The sequence below is a fragment of the Etheostoma cragini genome, chromosome 4, assembly GCF_013103735.1.
Source record: "Etheostoma cragini isolate CJK2018 chromosome 4, CSU_Ecrag_1.0, whole genome shotgun sequence".
In the NCBI taxonomy this organism is placed as follows: Eukaryota; Metazoa; Chordata; class Actinopteri; order Perciformes; family Percidae; genus Etheostoma; species Etheostoma cragini.
The window spans coordinates 13,894,762-13,913,583 of record NC_048410.1 but is presented as its reverse complement, the minus strand read 5'-3'; the positions used below and the strand labels follow the sequence as shown (position 1 = coordinate 13,913,583).

The following is an 18,822-nucleotide window of genomic DNA, read 5'->3' as shown; positions in this document are numbered from 1 at the left end:
TAGACCTAAATGATGGCAAAAAACTCATGATTATTTAAAATAATGATTTAATTAAATGTGGTACCACCAACTGTTGATAATCAATAAAAAAAACGGGTCAAACATTTGTTGTTTTTCTTTTGTGGATTTGATTTTTTTTCATGTTTAATACCATTTGCAAATCAGGGTCTCAGAGAAACTGTATTAATTACTGGTATTTAATACAAATAGAAATGTAAATATTTAATAATTTATCAATTGATTGCAAAAAAAAATAATAATCAAAAGAAATAATCATTAGTTGGAGCCCTAAATTACTTTCATAAACAGTAACATACTGCAAATTACTACTAATATGATTTATGTTAGAACATTTATTCACTCACAAGACTCTAAAGACTGGAAAGAGAAAACATAAAATTGATAGTAATAGGATTTTAGCCATTCTGCAATGAGCACCCGACATTGACAAAGTCCATCTTAATTTAATTTTTAGAGAAGCAAAAATATATACAGTATGTCAGCTTCCATACTGTTCATCATGACACTTTGATGCTTTGTGATAAAACAGCTGAGAACTCATAGGGAACTTTAATATCTATTAGCATTATAGCATGAAATATTACTCAGATATTTCTGATTGAGCCCACTGCAGTGAACACTCAGCCAGTAATGTCTCAAAATATGTGTTAATGTAAACTAATTTCCCTGCATGTTATACCATATAAAAAATGCGTCATCCCACTTATTTACTTCTATGCTGTGCTGCAAAACTCCACTTTCCCTTCCTTACCACACCCTCCGTCTTTATACCAACCTGGCTAGCAGTGGAAGCACACTTAACACCCCCTCCCCCCACCCGATCACTTCCACACTCAGCCCAGTACAGGAGGATGCTGTGTCATCAGAGACTGTGGACTCAGACAGAGCACTAAAGCCTGGCCCTCCCTCTAATTTACTACACCCTGAAAGAAGAAGAGAGGAGGCAGCGGAAGAGAGAGGGAAAAGGAGAGTAATGGACAGAGACACACACAAAGACAGAGATGATGGGACAGGAACATAATGTAATGGTGTGTACAGTGCTACATGCCGAGTTTCAGAGGCTGCTGCTGCTTTAGCCATGAGCTGCCTTTGTGCTCTCACTAGTAGCTGCTTCCCTGCAGAAGCCTGCACTGACATGACTGGTCTGCTGCACACTCCCGTTATAACAACAAACCTGATAGCTGTTTGAACTGCTCAACTGTTTTTTCATTTATATCGAAATCTCCACAATACCCTCCATCCATCCCATCCTGCTTTTCTTGTATGGCCACAGCAGTTTTAACATTGCCTAATCCTATCAGACATTTGAAAAGCCCAGGCAGTCCTCTCCCCATCACAGGGGAAAACAAGAACTGCAACGCTGCATTTCTCTTCCTCACCACTACCCCCTCTTCCTCTTTTTGATGCATGAGTGCTGTGATCAGGTTTCCTGCAACTGACGGTAACACACACACACACACACACACACACACACACAATCATTGACATACAGTGCAATGGTGAGCGATAGGGTAAATGTCGGTCAAGTAGAGGAGACAAGCAGCCTGAAAAGGTGAGAACAGGAACAGCAGAGAAAGAATGGACACTTGCCGTTAATAAAACTTAGAGGCACTTCCTCAGGTATGATAAAGGACAAATATATTAGTGGATAAGGAAATTGACTGCTATGAAGGGGAAATCGGAGGTCTTAACCTGGGACTCCAATTGAACTTGCTGACACAACAAACGGATGGTTATGATGAGGTCAGCAGATCTAAGCGGAATGAAGATAAGTCAGAAACTGTGAGATCTGACTGAGCTCATGAAATGGCGTCTGTATGACACGCCAATTCGTATGCCATTATTGGCGTATTATAAAGACACATACACGTTTCTTTGCGTGTATATGAACGAAGTTTGGGCTCCATTGACTAACATTACCTTCCAATTGCGTGTTAATTTACAACGTAGTAAGTAATATGAAAGGGTGAAAAACTACATAGGGAAGGTGGTCGGCGTTTTGGATGGGTTAAACACAGGACTTCCACCCAGGAAGGTGGGGTTTGCGTCCCACGTGTGACACACGTGGGACTTTTCCTCAGCCGTCGAGTTCTTCTTTTACTGAAGCCAAGCCTGTTTTTCATTTCCTAAACCCAACTGTCCCTTTCTTCTTTTACTAGGTACATCTAGTAAAAGAACCAACCTCTCCACCCCACACTGGTCCAACAGAGGAGCAGCTTCTCTAAGAGGCTACGACAGCTTTGTTGTAGCACGGACCGCTACAAGAAATCTTTCCTACCACATTTAATAAAACTTTTTAACACCTCATCACTGGATGCTAAATAAGACTCTTAGACATCCCATCTACACGATGTGCAACTTGCAGAAGAGCTTTATCTACATCTTTATCATTACCAGTTAAGCAGTTGTATATTTTGTATTTTTTTTAAATATTTGTTGTGTATCCTATTATTATTTCATGTATATTGTATGCATATATATTGTATCGTATTATTTCATGTATATTGTATCCTAGTACTTCATGTATATTTTGTGCTGTGTGACTGACTGTGAAACAATAAATATCTAAAGTATCTATCTATCTATCTATCTATCTGCTAAAGCCAACCCCGTTCTTCTTTTCCTAAACCCAACCATAGCTTTCTTCTCGCGATAACACATTCTTCTTAGGAAAACACGGCAAGTGGCATGTATGTGTACGCCCTGTCTATACTGCGTAGACATAAACAGGGATAGATTGCTAACTACTCCATTCCTTCCTTTTGAAAACTTCTAGAAATGTGCCCTCTAGCAAGGCACCATAGCCATGGCTGCACCAGTGGAGCTGCTCTAAAGCCAGGAAATAGGATTTGGCTCTGGCTGTGCGCAACTATCTTACCAGGTCAGGAATTTATTAATTAAACATTAAGAAAATGCAGTCAAATTCCAATGACTATTGTTTCTAATGACACATAACTCTGTTTTTGAAATAACGTTAATTTTGTAGATAAGCTATCTCTTGTTTTGAAATGCAACCCTGTCATAAAGAACTTTTGCCAATAACTATTTGCCATGAATTTTTGACGTTTCACACCTCAGACTGGATTCTCTACTCACAGAGTGACGGCTGACTTATATGAACGGGTTCAGCTCAGGTTGAATGTGCATCAGCAGGTTGTCAGCATTACATACGTCTTGTGTGTGAAATGTATGTATTGTCACTGTTGTGGCTTGGGGGTTTACTTTCTTTTCCTCCTCCTTTGGTTTTTTGATCCTGTCTTGTCTCTTTGTGTTTGTGTCTTGTGTCGCTGTTCCTGTCTTGTGTTCCCCTGTGAGTGTCTGTCAGAACGTCCGGTTTCCTGTTTTATTTTGAAGTCTGGTCTCTGTCTTGTCTCTGGTTTTACTTCTTATCTGTCTGATTAGATAGATAGATAGATAGATAGAGGTTTATTGATCCCAAGAAAAATGGGAAATTCCTGTGTTACAGCAGCAAAATCAGTCACAAAGCACAAAATATAAATATAAATGAAATACTAGGAAACATATACATACATACATATACATGAAATAATAATACGAATAAAGTAAAAAGACAAATATATTTGAATATGTACAGGATGGGGGGAACAAAAACGTGTATTTAACCTCTGTGTTCCCTTTGTCTCTTGTCAGATAATTTTGTCCTGTCAGTGTGTCCCTGTCGTTGTGCCTGATCTTCCCCATGGTGTTTTGATCCTCTGAGTTTTTTCCCTGTGAGTTTTTCCAGTCTCTGTGCTCCCATTCCTGGTTTTGTTTAGTTTTTCTCCTTTTTGGACTTTTTTTTGCCTTCTACCTTTTGGATCTCTTTTTTGGAACTCTGCCTTTTTGTTCAACTTTTCCTGCTTGCCTGTCGTCCTTATCTCTGCATTTGGTCCTAAACTTCATTCAACTGTCACAGTTATTTGATTTGAATAAATCAAACTATATTAATATAAACTCTATTGTTGCCCATATCTCATTCAAAAATGTTGACATACCTTAAGTCAATTTATCCCCAAGCTTTAGCACCCTCCCACATTTAACTACAAAAACAAAAGGTTTCCTGCTGCAGATAGAGAAGGAATGTGAGGATAAACAACTCTGTAGCCACTGTCCTTCAATCGCCAAGGTAAGACGCCATAGAGGAAACTAAGGAGAAGTAAAGAAGTATGCACTTCTTAAGCAAATTAAGTAAAGTGGGGAAGGATAAAAGGCAAGAATGCAACACTTGATATACGGCTGTAGATCAATAGATCACAAAAGGCAAATACACTTCATAGTTCCATTCGCCCTACAAGGGGAATGCTGCTGGCTAAGATTGCCATACCCGCTGACTGGGCTGCTTGCTGCTATATAGGCTGCAGATTCTCTTACACATTATTATTGTCACCACACAGGAGACTGGCTACCACACACGTCTACACAGCTGAAGGCACTACATACTTCTGCCCTTTTCATCTCCACTTCCTGTCTTCTCCTGCCATCTTCTCACTCCTCATTTGCTAGTGCAGAGCTACAGTTAGGGCACAACCAGGGGTTCAATTGTTACAGGGCTGAGCCCATAGCCACGCTCTTCTATGTCATCAAGGGACGCTTAACTTAGCACATCCTCAACAACGTATTTATTTTTTACACAAGTACTAAAACCTGTTTTCTTTGTAGCTGTGGAAAACATATTCCTAAATGAGGTGATCTAAGAGAAACTTTAGAATTTTGAAAGGTTTCCTTGTTTCCTGTCAATGGTTTTCCTTAAAAGCTACCAAGCAGATCAGCGATGTCAGTCTAGGTGTCGGTAATGCACCGTAACGCTGGTTGCCACCCGCCGCCATATAACGTGACAAAAAGAAATACAGAACAGGTCAGACACAGACCGGTTTTGTAACAGAATGTAAATTGATCTGATATTCTGCCTTAACAATGTTTTTTTCTTTTAGAAAATGATACTTTAATGTATAAAATACATAATTTGGAGAAAAAACTGAGAGATTGTCTTTTTTTTGGTCATCTGCACCTGTACCACATTCATTCCAAAGTTGATTTTCCTTAGATAAAGGAATTATTTGTCCGTTTGGCATGTCTGACAGAAAGAAAAAAAATCACAAAACGATCCTGAATAATACTAACGCTAATATGACTTCCAAAGCTGTTATGTAATGTGATTTTTGGATGTAAATCTCCCAAAAGTGCTGTGAATCACTTGACTAAAAAAAGTCCTATAGAAAAAATAGAAGATGCAGTATAAAGGCAATCTCTCACACGCCTTTCTATTTAGCAAGGGCACTGTTGCTGCACTTTTTAATTTTACAAAGAAAGATAAAGAAAAGAGAAAACAGTTGAAAAATAATCGAAGCGACCACATGTTTCATGCAAGATCCAGTTTGAGTTTCATTTATTTATTTAAGTTTGACAAGGCGGGGTAAAGCAGCATCTAAACATGAAAAAGCATTTAACTGACCTAGTATGTGTCGTGTAGATCTCCTCTGTCGTGGAGATTGTGCACGATCGGTGTCTCTGGTCACCTTTTAGCTCCATGTCTTTATTAATGTATTAGTTTATCGTAATTAGCGATAATAGCACTTGTGTTTTATTGCTGGAATTGTAGGCTACTATATGGCTATTTTAAACTTTCACTTTCAACTTTAAACAATTCAGAAATATAACGGAGTATTTGACATCAAACAACTATTTTGTGTTGTAAACTCTCTCATGTCTCTTGAAGTAAGAATTGGTACCAATTCCTATATATTTTATTTAATAATTATTTCAATAAAATATACCTGCTGTACGTAATCCGTTTGCAAACAGTACATGACTAACTCTTTTTTCTCAGTTTACTAACGCGCTGAACTGAACCCTCAGACTACAGACTGTTTCTAAATAGGTTCAGGCGTGTTTTAATTCAGTGTGCGGGACCATGTGCAGTCGGAGCTCCAGTCGAGCACTAAACAATTTAGGGTACAAATCTTTTGTCCGAATCTTTGTAGGAAATTGATTGAAGTGATTCATTACACTGAATAGAATGATTTTGCGCATCACTGCAGTTTAGATCATCTTTTTCATTCCTAAAATTTCAAATCTTTTACAATTTACTTTCTTTTGAAGGCAACACTAAAACACATGGCAAACTTATACAACTGTGTAAATTATAATTACAGTGTGTCACTTCTTTCTCCTTTCCGTTCTGTTACCAGACACATGGTTACTGAATACCTGATAAACATAACAGCTGCTGATAATGCACCACCACAAGTCTACTGCATGCAGGGAGGACATGTGGTCAATATGCCAGAAATGTATAAGTCACAGAAGTAATAGGTCATACAGTACATGTATTGTATATTTGTCACATAGAATGGTGATGTGTATGTAGTACCTGAATTCAGTCAAGGATGAATATATAAATAACTGGGCATACAAAATCACTCGCGCTGTAATCGCATTTACTTGTATTGATTAATTGTAGAACAATGTGGAAATGTGAATACCATTGGAAACATTGCAGAACGTACTGCAGATCACGGTAAAGCCAGTCACTAGTTTTGGACAGAGCACTAGTCATCTGTAAGTGTCTTTTGTCACAAAAGAATTTCCTTAGCTATAGTATTGATGGCATATAAACACAAAGGCAAATTTGTCACCCCCTCCAGCTGTTACATCATGTTTACCATGCATTAACACGGATAATTAATTAACACTGAAGAAACCTTTATGAGAATGATCACTGCCCGAGAATTGCATTCCACAGCATCTCTGCAGTGTTGCAGGAGCAGAGCCGCTACATCCCTCTGCCTCTGCTTTGATTGTAAAGGTACAGTGGGGTTCGAAAGTTTGGGCACCCTAGGTAAAACAATTGTATTAATTTGCATAAAGAACCAAAGAAAAATAAAAAAATCTCCAAAAGGCATCAAAGGACAGATTAGACATTCGTATAATATGTCACAAAAAGTTAGATTTTATTTCCGTCATTTACACTTTAAAAATAACAAAAAAACAAAGAAATGGCGTCTGCAAGAGTTTGGGCACCCTGCAAAGTTTATAGCATGCACCGCCCCCTTTGGAAAGCTGAGACCTGACGGCATCATTAATTGTTTTCTATCATCGTCTGGAAAGACCAGGTGATGTCAATCTTAAGGTTTTAAATGCCCAGACTCATTTGACCTTGCCCCAACAATCAGCACCATGGCTTCTTCTAAGCAGTTGTCTAGAAAACTGAAACTGAAAATAGTTGACGCTCACAAAGCAGGAGAAGGCTATAAGAAGATAGCAAAGCATTTTCAGATGCCAATATCCTCTGTTCGGAATGTAATAAAGACATGGCAGTCATCGGGAACAGTGGGAGTTAAAGCAAGATCTGGAAGACCCTTTTGGACTGCACGATCCATCCAGAAAGACCTGGCAAACAGTGGAGTTGTGCTACACCATTCCACTATAAAGAGATACTTGTACAAATATGGTCTTCATGGAAGAGTTATCAGAAGAAAACCTGTTCCATGTCCTCAGCACAAAAATCAGCGTTTGAGGTTTGCAAATTAACATATAGACAAGGCTGATGCATTGTGAGAACAAGTTCTGTGGACCAATGAGTTTGAAATAGAACTTTTTGGCCGAATGGGCAAAGGTATGTTCGTAGAAGAAACGGCACAGAATTTAATGAAAATAACCTCTGTCCAACTGTTAAGCATGGTGGTGAATCAATCATGATTTGGGGTTGTATTGCAGCACAGGGAACATTTCACAAATAGAAGAAAAAATGAATTTAATAAAATTTCAGCAAATTTTGCTTACTTGATGCCATCTGAGAAAAAGCTGATATTAAAGAGAGGATGGCTTCTACAAATGGATAATGATCCTAAACAAACCTCAAAATCCATGGTGGATTACATCAAGAGCCGTAAACTGAAGGTTTTGCCATGGCCTTCACAATCTCCTGACCTCAACATAATTGAAAATCTTTGGATAGACCTTAAAAGAGCAGTGCATGACAGACAGCCCAGAGAGCTCAAAGAAGTGGAAGACTTTTGTAAGGAAGAATGGGAAAAGATACCTCAAACAAGAATTGAAAGACTCTTGGCTTGCTACAAGAAGTGTTTACAAGCTGTGATACTTGCCAAAGGGGGCAGTACAAGGTGTTAACTCTGCAGGGTGCCAAAACTTTTGCAGACGCCATTTTTTTGTTTTCTGTTTTTTTTGAAAGTGTAAATAATGGAAAAAGAATCTAACTTTTTGTGACATATTATACGAATGTATAATCTGTCATTTTTCTTAGCTTTTTTATGCACATTAATACAAATTTTTACCTGGGGTGACCAAACTTTCCAGCCTCACTGTATATGAAAAAACTAACATGCCTTGTAAGATCAAATAATGCAGTGACTGTCTCTAACCCTGTCAAGCAGTGACTAAAAACACTGCTTGACAGGGTTGACAGGGTCAAATGCCTCAAGGTCATCTTTGCTGTTATTATATTCTTATCTCTGTAGTAAATACATTAACTTCTATTTTGGATGAACTGAACTGAAACCTGAGGAGGAGAGTGACTGTGAAAGTAAGAGTTAGGAGAGTGAATTTCATCTTACCTTTGTGTACGGCATAGTAAGTTTACAATGCTGGCAATTTCACATGATAAAAAGGTACAGACTAAGCCCAATCCATGGTTACAGTTAAATAATACATCTATAAAGTTCTCACTATCTATAAACCTTTCAACACATTAAAGGAACATGCCACTGTGTATTGAAATAGGACTCATCACTGTCTCCCCTAGCTTTAGATAGGTGGGCCAACGCATTTTTTGTCTCAGTGTACGCATTGTTTTAGTCTGGTGCAACACCAAGCTAGTTAGCTTAGCATAGTAAATACTATGTTGCTGGTTAGCATGTTGTGAATAAAAGTGAGTCAACAAAAAAACAATGACAACCTAATTACTTCTTGTGGCCTGCGTATTCACAAGTACAAATAGCTAAGCAGATTAAAACTAGGCAATTTCCTAGGCAGATATTGACTTGGAACAGTGCTTTGGCTGTGCTTCCACCCAATATAGTCCCAAATATAAGCCCTATTTCAACAAATGGTGGCGTTTTCCTTTAAGTTAATGCTTCTTCATTTGAGTGTTTGGGGAGAACTCTGTGGTGCATTTGGCTTGTGTGAAAACTTACTTTCATGTTCAGGTTTTGATAGTATGGGTCCAAATCCTCCAGCGGTACGCCCGACATTCCAGGAGGAACATCGCCGTAGATGAACGGCAGGCTCTTACCAGCCTCCAGGTCACTGTTGGGCTTGGGTTCATTGTCGTCAGACGTGTCACGGTGACTACTGTCCGATCTAGGCTTGGGTGGCTTCTTGTTCTTCTCTTCACTGATGCGCTTCTCGATTTTAGCAAGCGATTCCGGGGTGAATTTCTTGAAGCTGTCAGGTCCTGGGGGTGACATAAGGGGTGCGGCCATTTTTTCATCCTGCAGCTATTTCCTCTTTATTTGTTTTTCATCCCAGACATCCAGCTCTGAGAAGAAGAGAGGGACACAGAGTGAAAACGTGTTAGCATAGGTCCCTGACCAAAGAAAAAAGAAAATCATGCTTAAAGATAATGTAATCTAGTTTTTTTTCAGTGTCTTTTTATTACTAACACAGACTGGACAACAAAGTTTATGATTTATTTGGTTGCCATATGTTAGGCCAGTTGTTTTTCATCCCTTTTTAGTTTCAGTATTGCTCAAAGCCTTGCAGATAGAATTTAGTAGTTCTGCCAGGAAACAAAAAATAAAGCTAAAATAAAGCTTAAAAAAGTGCGAGCATTTGGAACATGAGCCAGTATGAACTATTTCTACTCTCTCCATCAACCTTAGTGACTAAAGGATCATAAACATGATCTGGAGCTAAACTCAGGTACACAGCACATACACTTGGTAACACTGAATTCCCTTTCGCTATCATCTTTGTGACCTCAAAAGCATGGAGACCAGTGTTTTCCCTAGGTTTGTGAAAGGGCAAGGGTGCTATTTTGGGAGGGGGTTTAGATTTTCAACCTCCACTTTTTTTTACATTTCTGTATTTAAAAAAATGCAATATCACATCATTTTCACACCATTATTATTACCATATATGTGTCTAAAACGGTGGAAAAGCTAGAGCAGTTAATAAAAATGAACACTCAAAAGCTTAAATACACTGGGGACCAACTACAATCATTAGATGTTAGAAAAGTATTTTGGTTACATTTATGCAGCTTAGGTGGTGCCCAAAAAGCCTTGGTTGCTGCACCTAAACCTTATAATGGTAATGAAAACCCTGGAGACATGTCAACGTAAACCTTCTTGTGTTTATGTTCACAAATGATGGGCTCTTTATCCGACCAGGAACTCATCCGTCTGACTCTCTCCTTCACAAGTTTCTTTCTCAGGACATTTCCTTGTATCTAACTATGCCAAAATGCATCGTTTAGAGTTATGTTCATCCTTAAACCTTAGACTTCCATGGTGTTGATAATGAATGAATGAATTATCGTGATGTGAATGTGAAGGTAGCACAGCTGGTCTCAGTGAGAATAGAGACAGAGCGCAACGCATTATGGTCTAAAAGCCCCACCCAACCGAGGGGAATACAATCGGCGCCACAATATGCAACTAATGTCTCAACACTAACAAAATGCCTTTAGCTAGCAAAAACAATAGATTTAAACATGTCAAAATATTTTAGCAACAGTATGTCTGCATGTTAGCTGTTAATAAGGTAAAGTTAGCGCTGTGTTTGCAAGATGAGGCACTTGCATACATAATACTGCATAGCTTTCTGATGAATCCACATTCCCCTATAACACTATAACAAGTTGTATACTGTCAAAATGCTTTAGCTTAACTTACAGAAACACAGTTAGTCTAAAACAAATGTTGTTGACACTGAGTGTTAGGCTCTCACAGTTTTCCCAATCTTCCTGCTGACGCCTTATGTCTTATTGCCTGTATACACTTTTGTCTTCCTAAAAGCTCAGTTTTTCGGGTAGGCATCTTATGAAAACGTTTTTCTCCTTCAGTGTTGGTGGGACTTAAATGCACATTGTCTCTATAGAGATCCAGGTTTGCAGCTCTAGCTTGGATGTCTCTCTGATTGAGTCCAAACAGCTCTTACTGTAGATTTTAAATGAGTACAAAAGTGGCTCCCAGCACACAGGCAATTACATGCCATCTATCCTGTGCAAAATGACAAAGAGCCAAACAACCTTAAACTAATCAAGTAAAACAGAATGACAATTAGTGCTAGATTTATTCATTAGCAAAGAGTAGTCTACATTGATTACAATTTATTTAGGGGATTGCTCTGGGGATTGGTTTGTTGTCCCACACCTTCCGCATTCTTTGGGTTGGCATTCTAAACTCTGGTGGATTTATCAGGACTGTGGTAAACTGCTCGTCAGATCTCTGCAGGGTAAATTGCGACAGCTAGCTAGACTATCTGTCCAATCTGAGTTTTCTGCTGCACATCTCAAACAACCTCTGAACCTACACATGTTCTACCAAAACAAGTTCCTTCCCGAGGCTGTTTTACAGAGACACCGCTATTGCATCCAGTGCTTAGTTCCAACCCAGAAATGCCAATAAACAGAGGACATTTTTCTCCCATCACTGAGTGCTGTGTGGACTAGCCAGACCTTCATCCGCAGCACTGTGGAAGTAGGTCTGGCAATGTGAGACTAGCGAAGAGTCTAGTGCTACATGTTAGATAAGAACATAATAAGTTAATTTTTCATCAAGGCCCCTTGCTGTGGATTTGTTTTGGAGTTTATTTTCACCATCTACTTATCTTACCCATTGATCTAAATACAGATGAAGTATATAGCAAAATGAATGTATCTGGGTGGGGTTTCATTGCATGATAATAATTTAAATGTTGACAGTTAAATTGTCAAAACACAATATGCTGAGATTACTTGTAATACATTAAAACATTTGTTGTGTTATCTTTTGTTGTTCTCTGTTACAAATCCATCCAATTGCTTCTTTTTGCTGGCCCATGATTACAGCATCATTATGTAACAGCGCACCCAACACAGGCCACGGTATGCATTCTGGGGTCTTGCATCCTACTGTAAGCCTACTAACTGACAGATAATTAAACATTTCAAACTGTTTATGCGTGTCAAAAGATAATCCGCAAATTTCCAGACTAGAAATTATTCAACCTCTGGGGCTCAGACTCATTGTTGTTACAGTAAAGTTGTAATAAAATGATCAACTGCATCTCCCCAGGCTCCTCCAACAGATCTCCCCATATGGTTGATGACCACGCTGTTTAATACAACATATTTGACAGTGGACTCACAGTCCACACAATCACAAATTAGACAGTGTGTCCAACATTCTTGGAGAAAATTACAAGAGCACAGACCTGGAAAGAAATCAGAAGAACTCCACAGGCAGACTAGATCCAACAGCCCAGTATCTTCGAGAAAAAGCACAGCCAACCAAAAGCGAGTCTGAACTGAAGTCCGATTCAAGTAACCCGAACCTCAGCACAACCTCCAAGTCTCCTTCCACCAATGCTACATCAATTGATCTACCGTCAAGGTGATTCAAACCAGGATGCCATAGCAGTGCATGTACACTTACACTTAAGGCTGGGACAATCCTAAACACAGGCAGCAAAACTGCCAAGCGACCAGGGGAAACAGCCCGAAAATGTTGCAGATGGTGCTCAATGCTTGATTCTTGATGTCCACTAACTCAGTAGGTCATTTGAAAATCATGGCATAAAACGCAACAATCTGACTAACACATTTTGGTTTGAAAAGACTGCTCGGTTCACTCTTAAATCAATTAGTCTACAGTGAATTCTCTCTCTTCTCGCGCACGTAATCGGCACCAAATGCGCGCAGCCCATAACCGCTCTCGGTTCCGTTAAATCCGTTATGAGTCTAGTGAGTCCAGAACACAAACTGATGGATGACAGCAAAAACAAAAAACTCCGGCTGCCTCATTTGCCTCGCAAGGAAAAGACAAGCCAATTGTCGCCATCCGATTCAGTAGCGTTGAATAAAAATGCTCCTATGCTTCGTCCTCTGCGCGGAGGAAAGACATCCAAATGCACCACGGCACCGTCCCGGAACCCGAAAAAATCTTCTATTGTGCTCTATGCACTGTGATGATGACCTGATGTCTGGTGGAGCTAACCGACACAGTGCTAGTGAGAAGGAGGAGGAGGAGGAGGAGGAGGTGTAGGCTATAGGGCGCTCGCATCTGAGTCACATGGGCCGGTTAAGAACTTAGCCTTCATCCTTCATTCCAGTGATGTCTTAATGTAGCCTACTGCTAAATGTAAGCTGTCACCTCAGTCCAAATCCACAGCATCGCCGAGAATAGGTGAGTCCGACAGGCCCAAGTCTAACAGTATAACTTTGCTAGGCCAATATTAAAGAGGCCCCTTGCGGGCTGGTGCTAGATACTTCATGCCTGAGTCGAGTCAATTTCAGGTAAAGTTATGGTGTTCTGACTGGACATGATGCTAAATTGGGATAATTCAGTTTAACAAGTTTTTCGTCAAAGGACAGCCGAGGGATTGGAAGGAAAGGCAGACATTATGAAACATGGGACATTGGGCCACTGTAGACAAATAGCCTACAAATAAAGACAACCTCTTTATTTCTAGGAGAACTTTCTTCCCGTGTGGGACGAAGACCCGCTCCCCGCTGTGTCGTGTCATAAATGTCCCGAAAATGATATGTTACTTATGTAGTCCCCAGGAAAGTCCACTGTTTAATACAGAGCCGCGCCGTTGTCCTATAGGGCCAAAGCCTAAAATACTGCAGTGTGGTTTATTGCTGCTATAGGCTCAAACCTCCAAACTCATAGCAGGTCAGTGGAATGCACAAGCCATGTCCGGACAACACAATTCTGGCCTCAACTCCAAGCAGCATAGCACCTCAGCATAACCCCAATTTCACACCAAAAGGATGAAATTATTTACAGCAAAAATAAAAGATTGAAACTAAAACGGCCTTAAGGCTGTACCACACCCGTATTGCAAGTAAAGGCAGCTGGAGAGCCAGAGACTCCGTATGGTGCAGGTTTATGGAGTAATACCATGACGGAGAAAATGTGTTTTTTTTAATGGCTGAGACTGCGAAAGGGTGCCGCGGCCCCTTTGAGGACTGCCAAACTAAAGACGCACCTACCTCCTCACGCAATAGTCTTCAACGAGATTGCAAGAGGGAGGAGGCGCAGAGGTGGAGTGTGTGGGGGTGGGAAAAAAAAACTATCATAGTTAATAAAATAATGGTAGCGAGGAAACTGCTACCTAAAAGGATTTTGCAAGCGACGCATTATTCGTGCACTTCGTGCAGGCTAGTTATTGACGCCACTCAGAAGTTTGACGTGATCTCACTTATACATCCCATATGCGTATGTTTCACATTCCGACACAGTTAAATGTCATTCCATCCAGTGGCAGGCCAACACCCCAAATAACCTGCTGTCTCCCTGTTTTCTACCGCGTCACGTTAGAAATCCGTGTTTTCCCCTTCAAAAATCACATCTTCCCTTCTTCTAACTAGTAGGCTACCCCGCATACATATTTGTCCATGTAGCCTGCTGGCAAGGAGCCCTCCACAGACGCTAGGAAAAGATGCTGATAGAGGGACCGCTCTGCGGCACTGGGATGCAGTCAGTCGACAAAGTAGGACTGCGATCCATCCCACGACACGAAATACCAGACAAAGCAGAAAACAGATTGTCCACTTACTTTTTCTCGCATTAACAGAAATCCAGGCAGTTGTCACTGAACTGCAGATGTAGAAAAGAGTCGAGAGTAACTGCGGCTGTCGCCATATTGTTGCTGCTATCTTCCTTCCCAGTGCGTGCGGCTGCCCTGCATAATTGATGACTCTCAGCAAATTGTTAGGGAGTGTCGGTAAATGCCTTTAGCTTCGGTAATGGACAAGAGACCGCAGCATGGCAAGCAGAAAAAAAAAACACACACTGTTCATGTAACAAATCATTGATATTCTGGTTGGGAATATCATTGCAATTGGCAACATATTTCTTTTCAGCTTGATCTGAAATGAACAATGTGATTGCATACTATTTTTAGAATCATACCTGGAAATTAAAAGACACATTAAAGAGACAACTCTGGGAATATAATACCACTTTATGTAACCAAGGCAATGGTATACCTAAACATCTTGACCCATTCTTGAAATTAAATGTTGATACAAAATTCTAAATACACAATACACTTCTGTCGTCAGAGCTCTAGGTGTATGACCAAAACTAATGAATTTTAAGTTAGTTTTATAACTTCAGTTTATTTATCATACAGACCAGTGAGGCAGTTTAGACAAGTTGCATTGTTAATTTGTGATTAAAATCAGCCTAGTTAAGTGGACCAACAAATCAATCACTTACGCATAACATTTAGGCTGACCCAAATGCGTCAAAGCTTTGACCATTACCATGGTAATCAACGTCCAGTTTAGTATTACGGAACATTGTCCGATAATGATCGGCAGGCAATCAATAGGGGCATCTCTAGACCAAACAGACTAAACTCATGAAATGGCGAATCTGAAAATAATGTCATGGGCGGGGCCACGTTGGGTGAGCACTTTGTCTTGGGAGTCCATCGGAATCATTACACCATTGTCACCCCCATAGATGCGCTGCCTTAGTTGAGCGCAGAAGCTAGCGTTAGCTAACTAGCAGCCATCCCGCTTCTAAATAGATACCTTTTAAATATCTTAACATTTTTTAACAGTCAAACTGAAACACTGGCAGTGAATTCCAGGGCCTGCAGCCGTAGACGGGCTGTCATCACTGGGAATCGGCCATCATGGAAACATTGCTAGAAATCTTTGCTGGTGACCTCGACCCGATCAGATCGGAGCTCCAGCGGGACACGGAGAGCTCCAGACCAGGTAGCAGCGGCCCATCAAATACAATTATCCATGTTAACAAGGACATTTTCAGTTCAGTTTTTTCAGCGCTAAGTGCTGCCATGTGAGAGACACAGTTACGCAAGAGTTTAGGGGTGTGTACCTGCTCTATGCAGGAGGTGGTACTACTCAGTAAGATGTATCGGTACTCATGTGGACAAAAATCAGAAGCAACCAAATCATAAATGCAACAATGTTGCAACTTCTCCTGCGAATCAAGTAAACCTAACTAAAGGTGTGAAAGAGCCCTAAATCATATACAAGATCCATATTCTGGTATTTCCCAGTCCCATAAATGCAATGCAATTTAATTAATACAGTTCACTCCAGACAATGCTGACTTAAACAGACAATGGCCTAAATAATTAACTGTATGCAATTTTTAGAGTTCTTTTGTGGTAGGCTAACATAAATATTCTATAATACTATCTGTGGGTAGCTAGAGAAATCTTTATGTTTGTTTTCAGTTTTGAGAGCACAAACACATGTACACTCTTCTTGAGGGATTTCACTCAATGAGAGAAATCCCTTTCAATATATTGTGACCCTTTATCTAAAGCCTTCACCCTTCAAAAGACTGTGTTGGAGGATTGGAGCTGTTTTGAATTTGACCCAACAATGTCTCTATCTGGTGGAATTTCTAAGAACTGCACCTTAAATTCTACAGGTATTGAAAAGGCTCGCATGCATTTTTATTCATTCAGCTACTTTGCATTTCAGCGCTTTGGTGCATTTCAATGGTGAGCAATGGAAATCTATTCAAACTCTGAGGAAACTCTGCGTGTGTGTGTGTGTCCGTTGTCATATATTATCTCAAGGAACTATTTATCCAATCTGCTTCACACTTGACTACCCCACTGAATTTGGAATTTGATTTTTGGAATTTGGCGCAGTCTGGACTGGTAAATACCGGATATTACTAAATTGTGATTAAACTAAACAACTGCACAATAATAGTTAAGAAAAAAGCCGGGCTCCCTTCTTCCCCCGCCCAGTCCACATCACCTACAACATGGATGTGTGACAGCTATACCGAAAGAAAAAGAAAAAGGTTCACGCCGAATCTGCCTATGAGCCGCAGACGAGCGGCGCCTTATTGAACTGCAATCAACATGTGTTACAGGTTGAGCTACATAAAAAGAAATTATAAAAAAACTAACAAATTCACAAGGCCTTTGACATACGCCCTGTGGTAAAATCTACCTCTGACTTCACAGTAAAAGTACTGCTTTCGAATGTTTAATTAAGGTACAATTTGTAACATTTTTGCATTAAAAATGTCTAAAAACAACTATCCGGCTTGTTATCCAGCTTAACGTGTTAGGTTGAAAAATAACGTTAGCTCATGCTAATGCTGGATGGGGAAAGTTAATGTTTACAACATTGTTCAACACGTTCATAAAGTTATTTAAGTATAACTGTTTTGATCAAGGTAAAGTTAACGTTAAACATAACTGAGCCAACCCGCGATTACGTTCGCCAGCTAATGTTAGCGTTAACAATAGTTGTAGAGATAGAAGACAAATCTAATGCTAACTTAGCCAGCTATCCCACCCTGCTTTTTCTGCCTCACTCCCCGCTGCTAAGGGACTTCAGTCGGGATGAAAGCGGACAACAGCCCCGGAGATACAACACACCCACCGTTAGCTAGCAGCCAGCCACTACCTTAAACCTACAGCAATCCAAACCCAGCCAGCACAAAGTCCAGCGCCGGGTGATAACATTGCTAATGGGAGTAACAGAAAGTTGTATGTTCCGTCAGGGAAGCAGACCATAACACCCTTGGTGTCAAAGTCTGGCAGGCCATGGTGTTGTGCTGAATTTCTCCCCCCTCAAGCATTTCTTTACAGTTACATTTTAACCCACATATGGTAACTGTCCTGTAAACAAACTGCCTTAGAATACAACAGTTAACATTATAAACATGTATCTCAGTCCAGTAAATTTTTAACTGATAGTGTTGAAAATGTAAAAACTATCAATGTCTTCTGTGATGTGTAGCCTATTTATTCCTGTAATATAAAATATAAACCGATTCTTTAAAATAGTGCACTGATAGTTTTTGTATTTATCTTGTAGGGTGGAGCGCTTGTAGCGTGATGTGTGGATGACGATAACATCTGTATATTACTAACTACTTAAGACTTGACGAGAATTGCCTGCTAGATCCCTCCAACAGTCTGCATTTATTTTGTGCCCACTATGTATTTGTACCACTTCTCCAGAGGGACCTTGACACTTTCAAAGAAGGGTGGGGTAACCATGCCATGCGAATGGAACAAAACCTGACTCCCAATCAACTCCCAATCCCAATAGGACTTCTCTAGAACCCTCTCCCTGCTCCACAGAACGTAGAGGCACAGCTCAAAAATGTTCAATTCAACCTTCTTCTTTTTTTGGAATTTTTTTATATGAATGAAATGCAAACCTAATCATTTGAGTTTCATCGTTTTGTAAAATATTCTCTAAGCATCTGCAGTCTTATAAAATAACGTCAATTACAGGATATACAAGATTTTTCTTGCACCGGAACCACGACGGAGTGACAGATTCTACCACCAATCCAGTGCCCTCTGAGGTCACAGGCTATGGCAGATCTGGGAACAGTCATTAACCCTATGATTACATCCCAGGACACTGGCAGAGAGCTTTACAAGGCTGTACGTGATTTGTCACGCATAAACATGACAGGATAACACAAAAACTAAGGTATATAACAGTAACAGAATAGGGTGACTTATCCTGCCACTCTTCAGCAAAATGCAGCAGCTTTTCTTCATCACATTGGATGTCTGCATCATCTCTAAATACTAATTAATGTGGTGTTTCCATTGTTTTAACCTCTATTGCTTTCTGACAAAACAGTAAGAATTCAGTTTTACTGT

At 40.0% G+C, this 18,822-nt stretch overlaps 1 protein-coding gene across 8 annotated transcripts in view; it reads right to left on the bottom strand.

The window, feature by feature from the left end:
- The window catches only part of scn8ab (sodium channel, voltage gated, type VIII, alpha subunit b), a 53,886-nt gene extending 38,971 nt beyond the window's left edge, over nucleotides 1-14,915 (bottom strand). For 5 of the 8 annotated variants that reach the window (XM_034870692.1, XM_034870695.1, XM_034870691.1 and 2 more), the window contains exon 1: nucleotides 9,174-9,461. In XM_034870692.1, coding sequence (XP_034726583.1) covers nucleotides 9,174-9,461 — 288 coding nt within the window. Of the gene's footprint in view, nucleotides 1-9,173; nucleotides 9,518-14,741 lie in introns of those variants that run through there. The other 3 variants (XM_034870690.1, XM_034870688.1, XM_034870689.1) reach the window with 2 other exon arrangements.
- Between the last annotated feature and the right edge of the window lie 3,907 nt (nucleotides 14,916-18,822).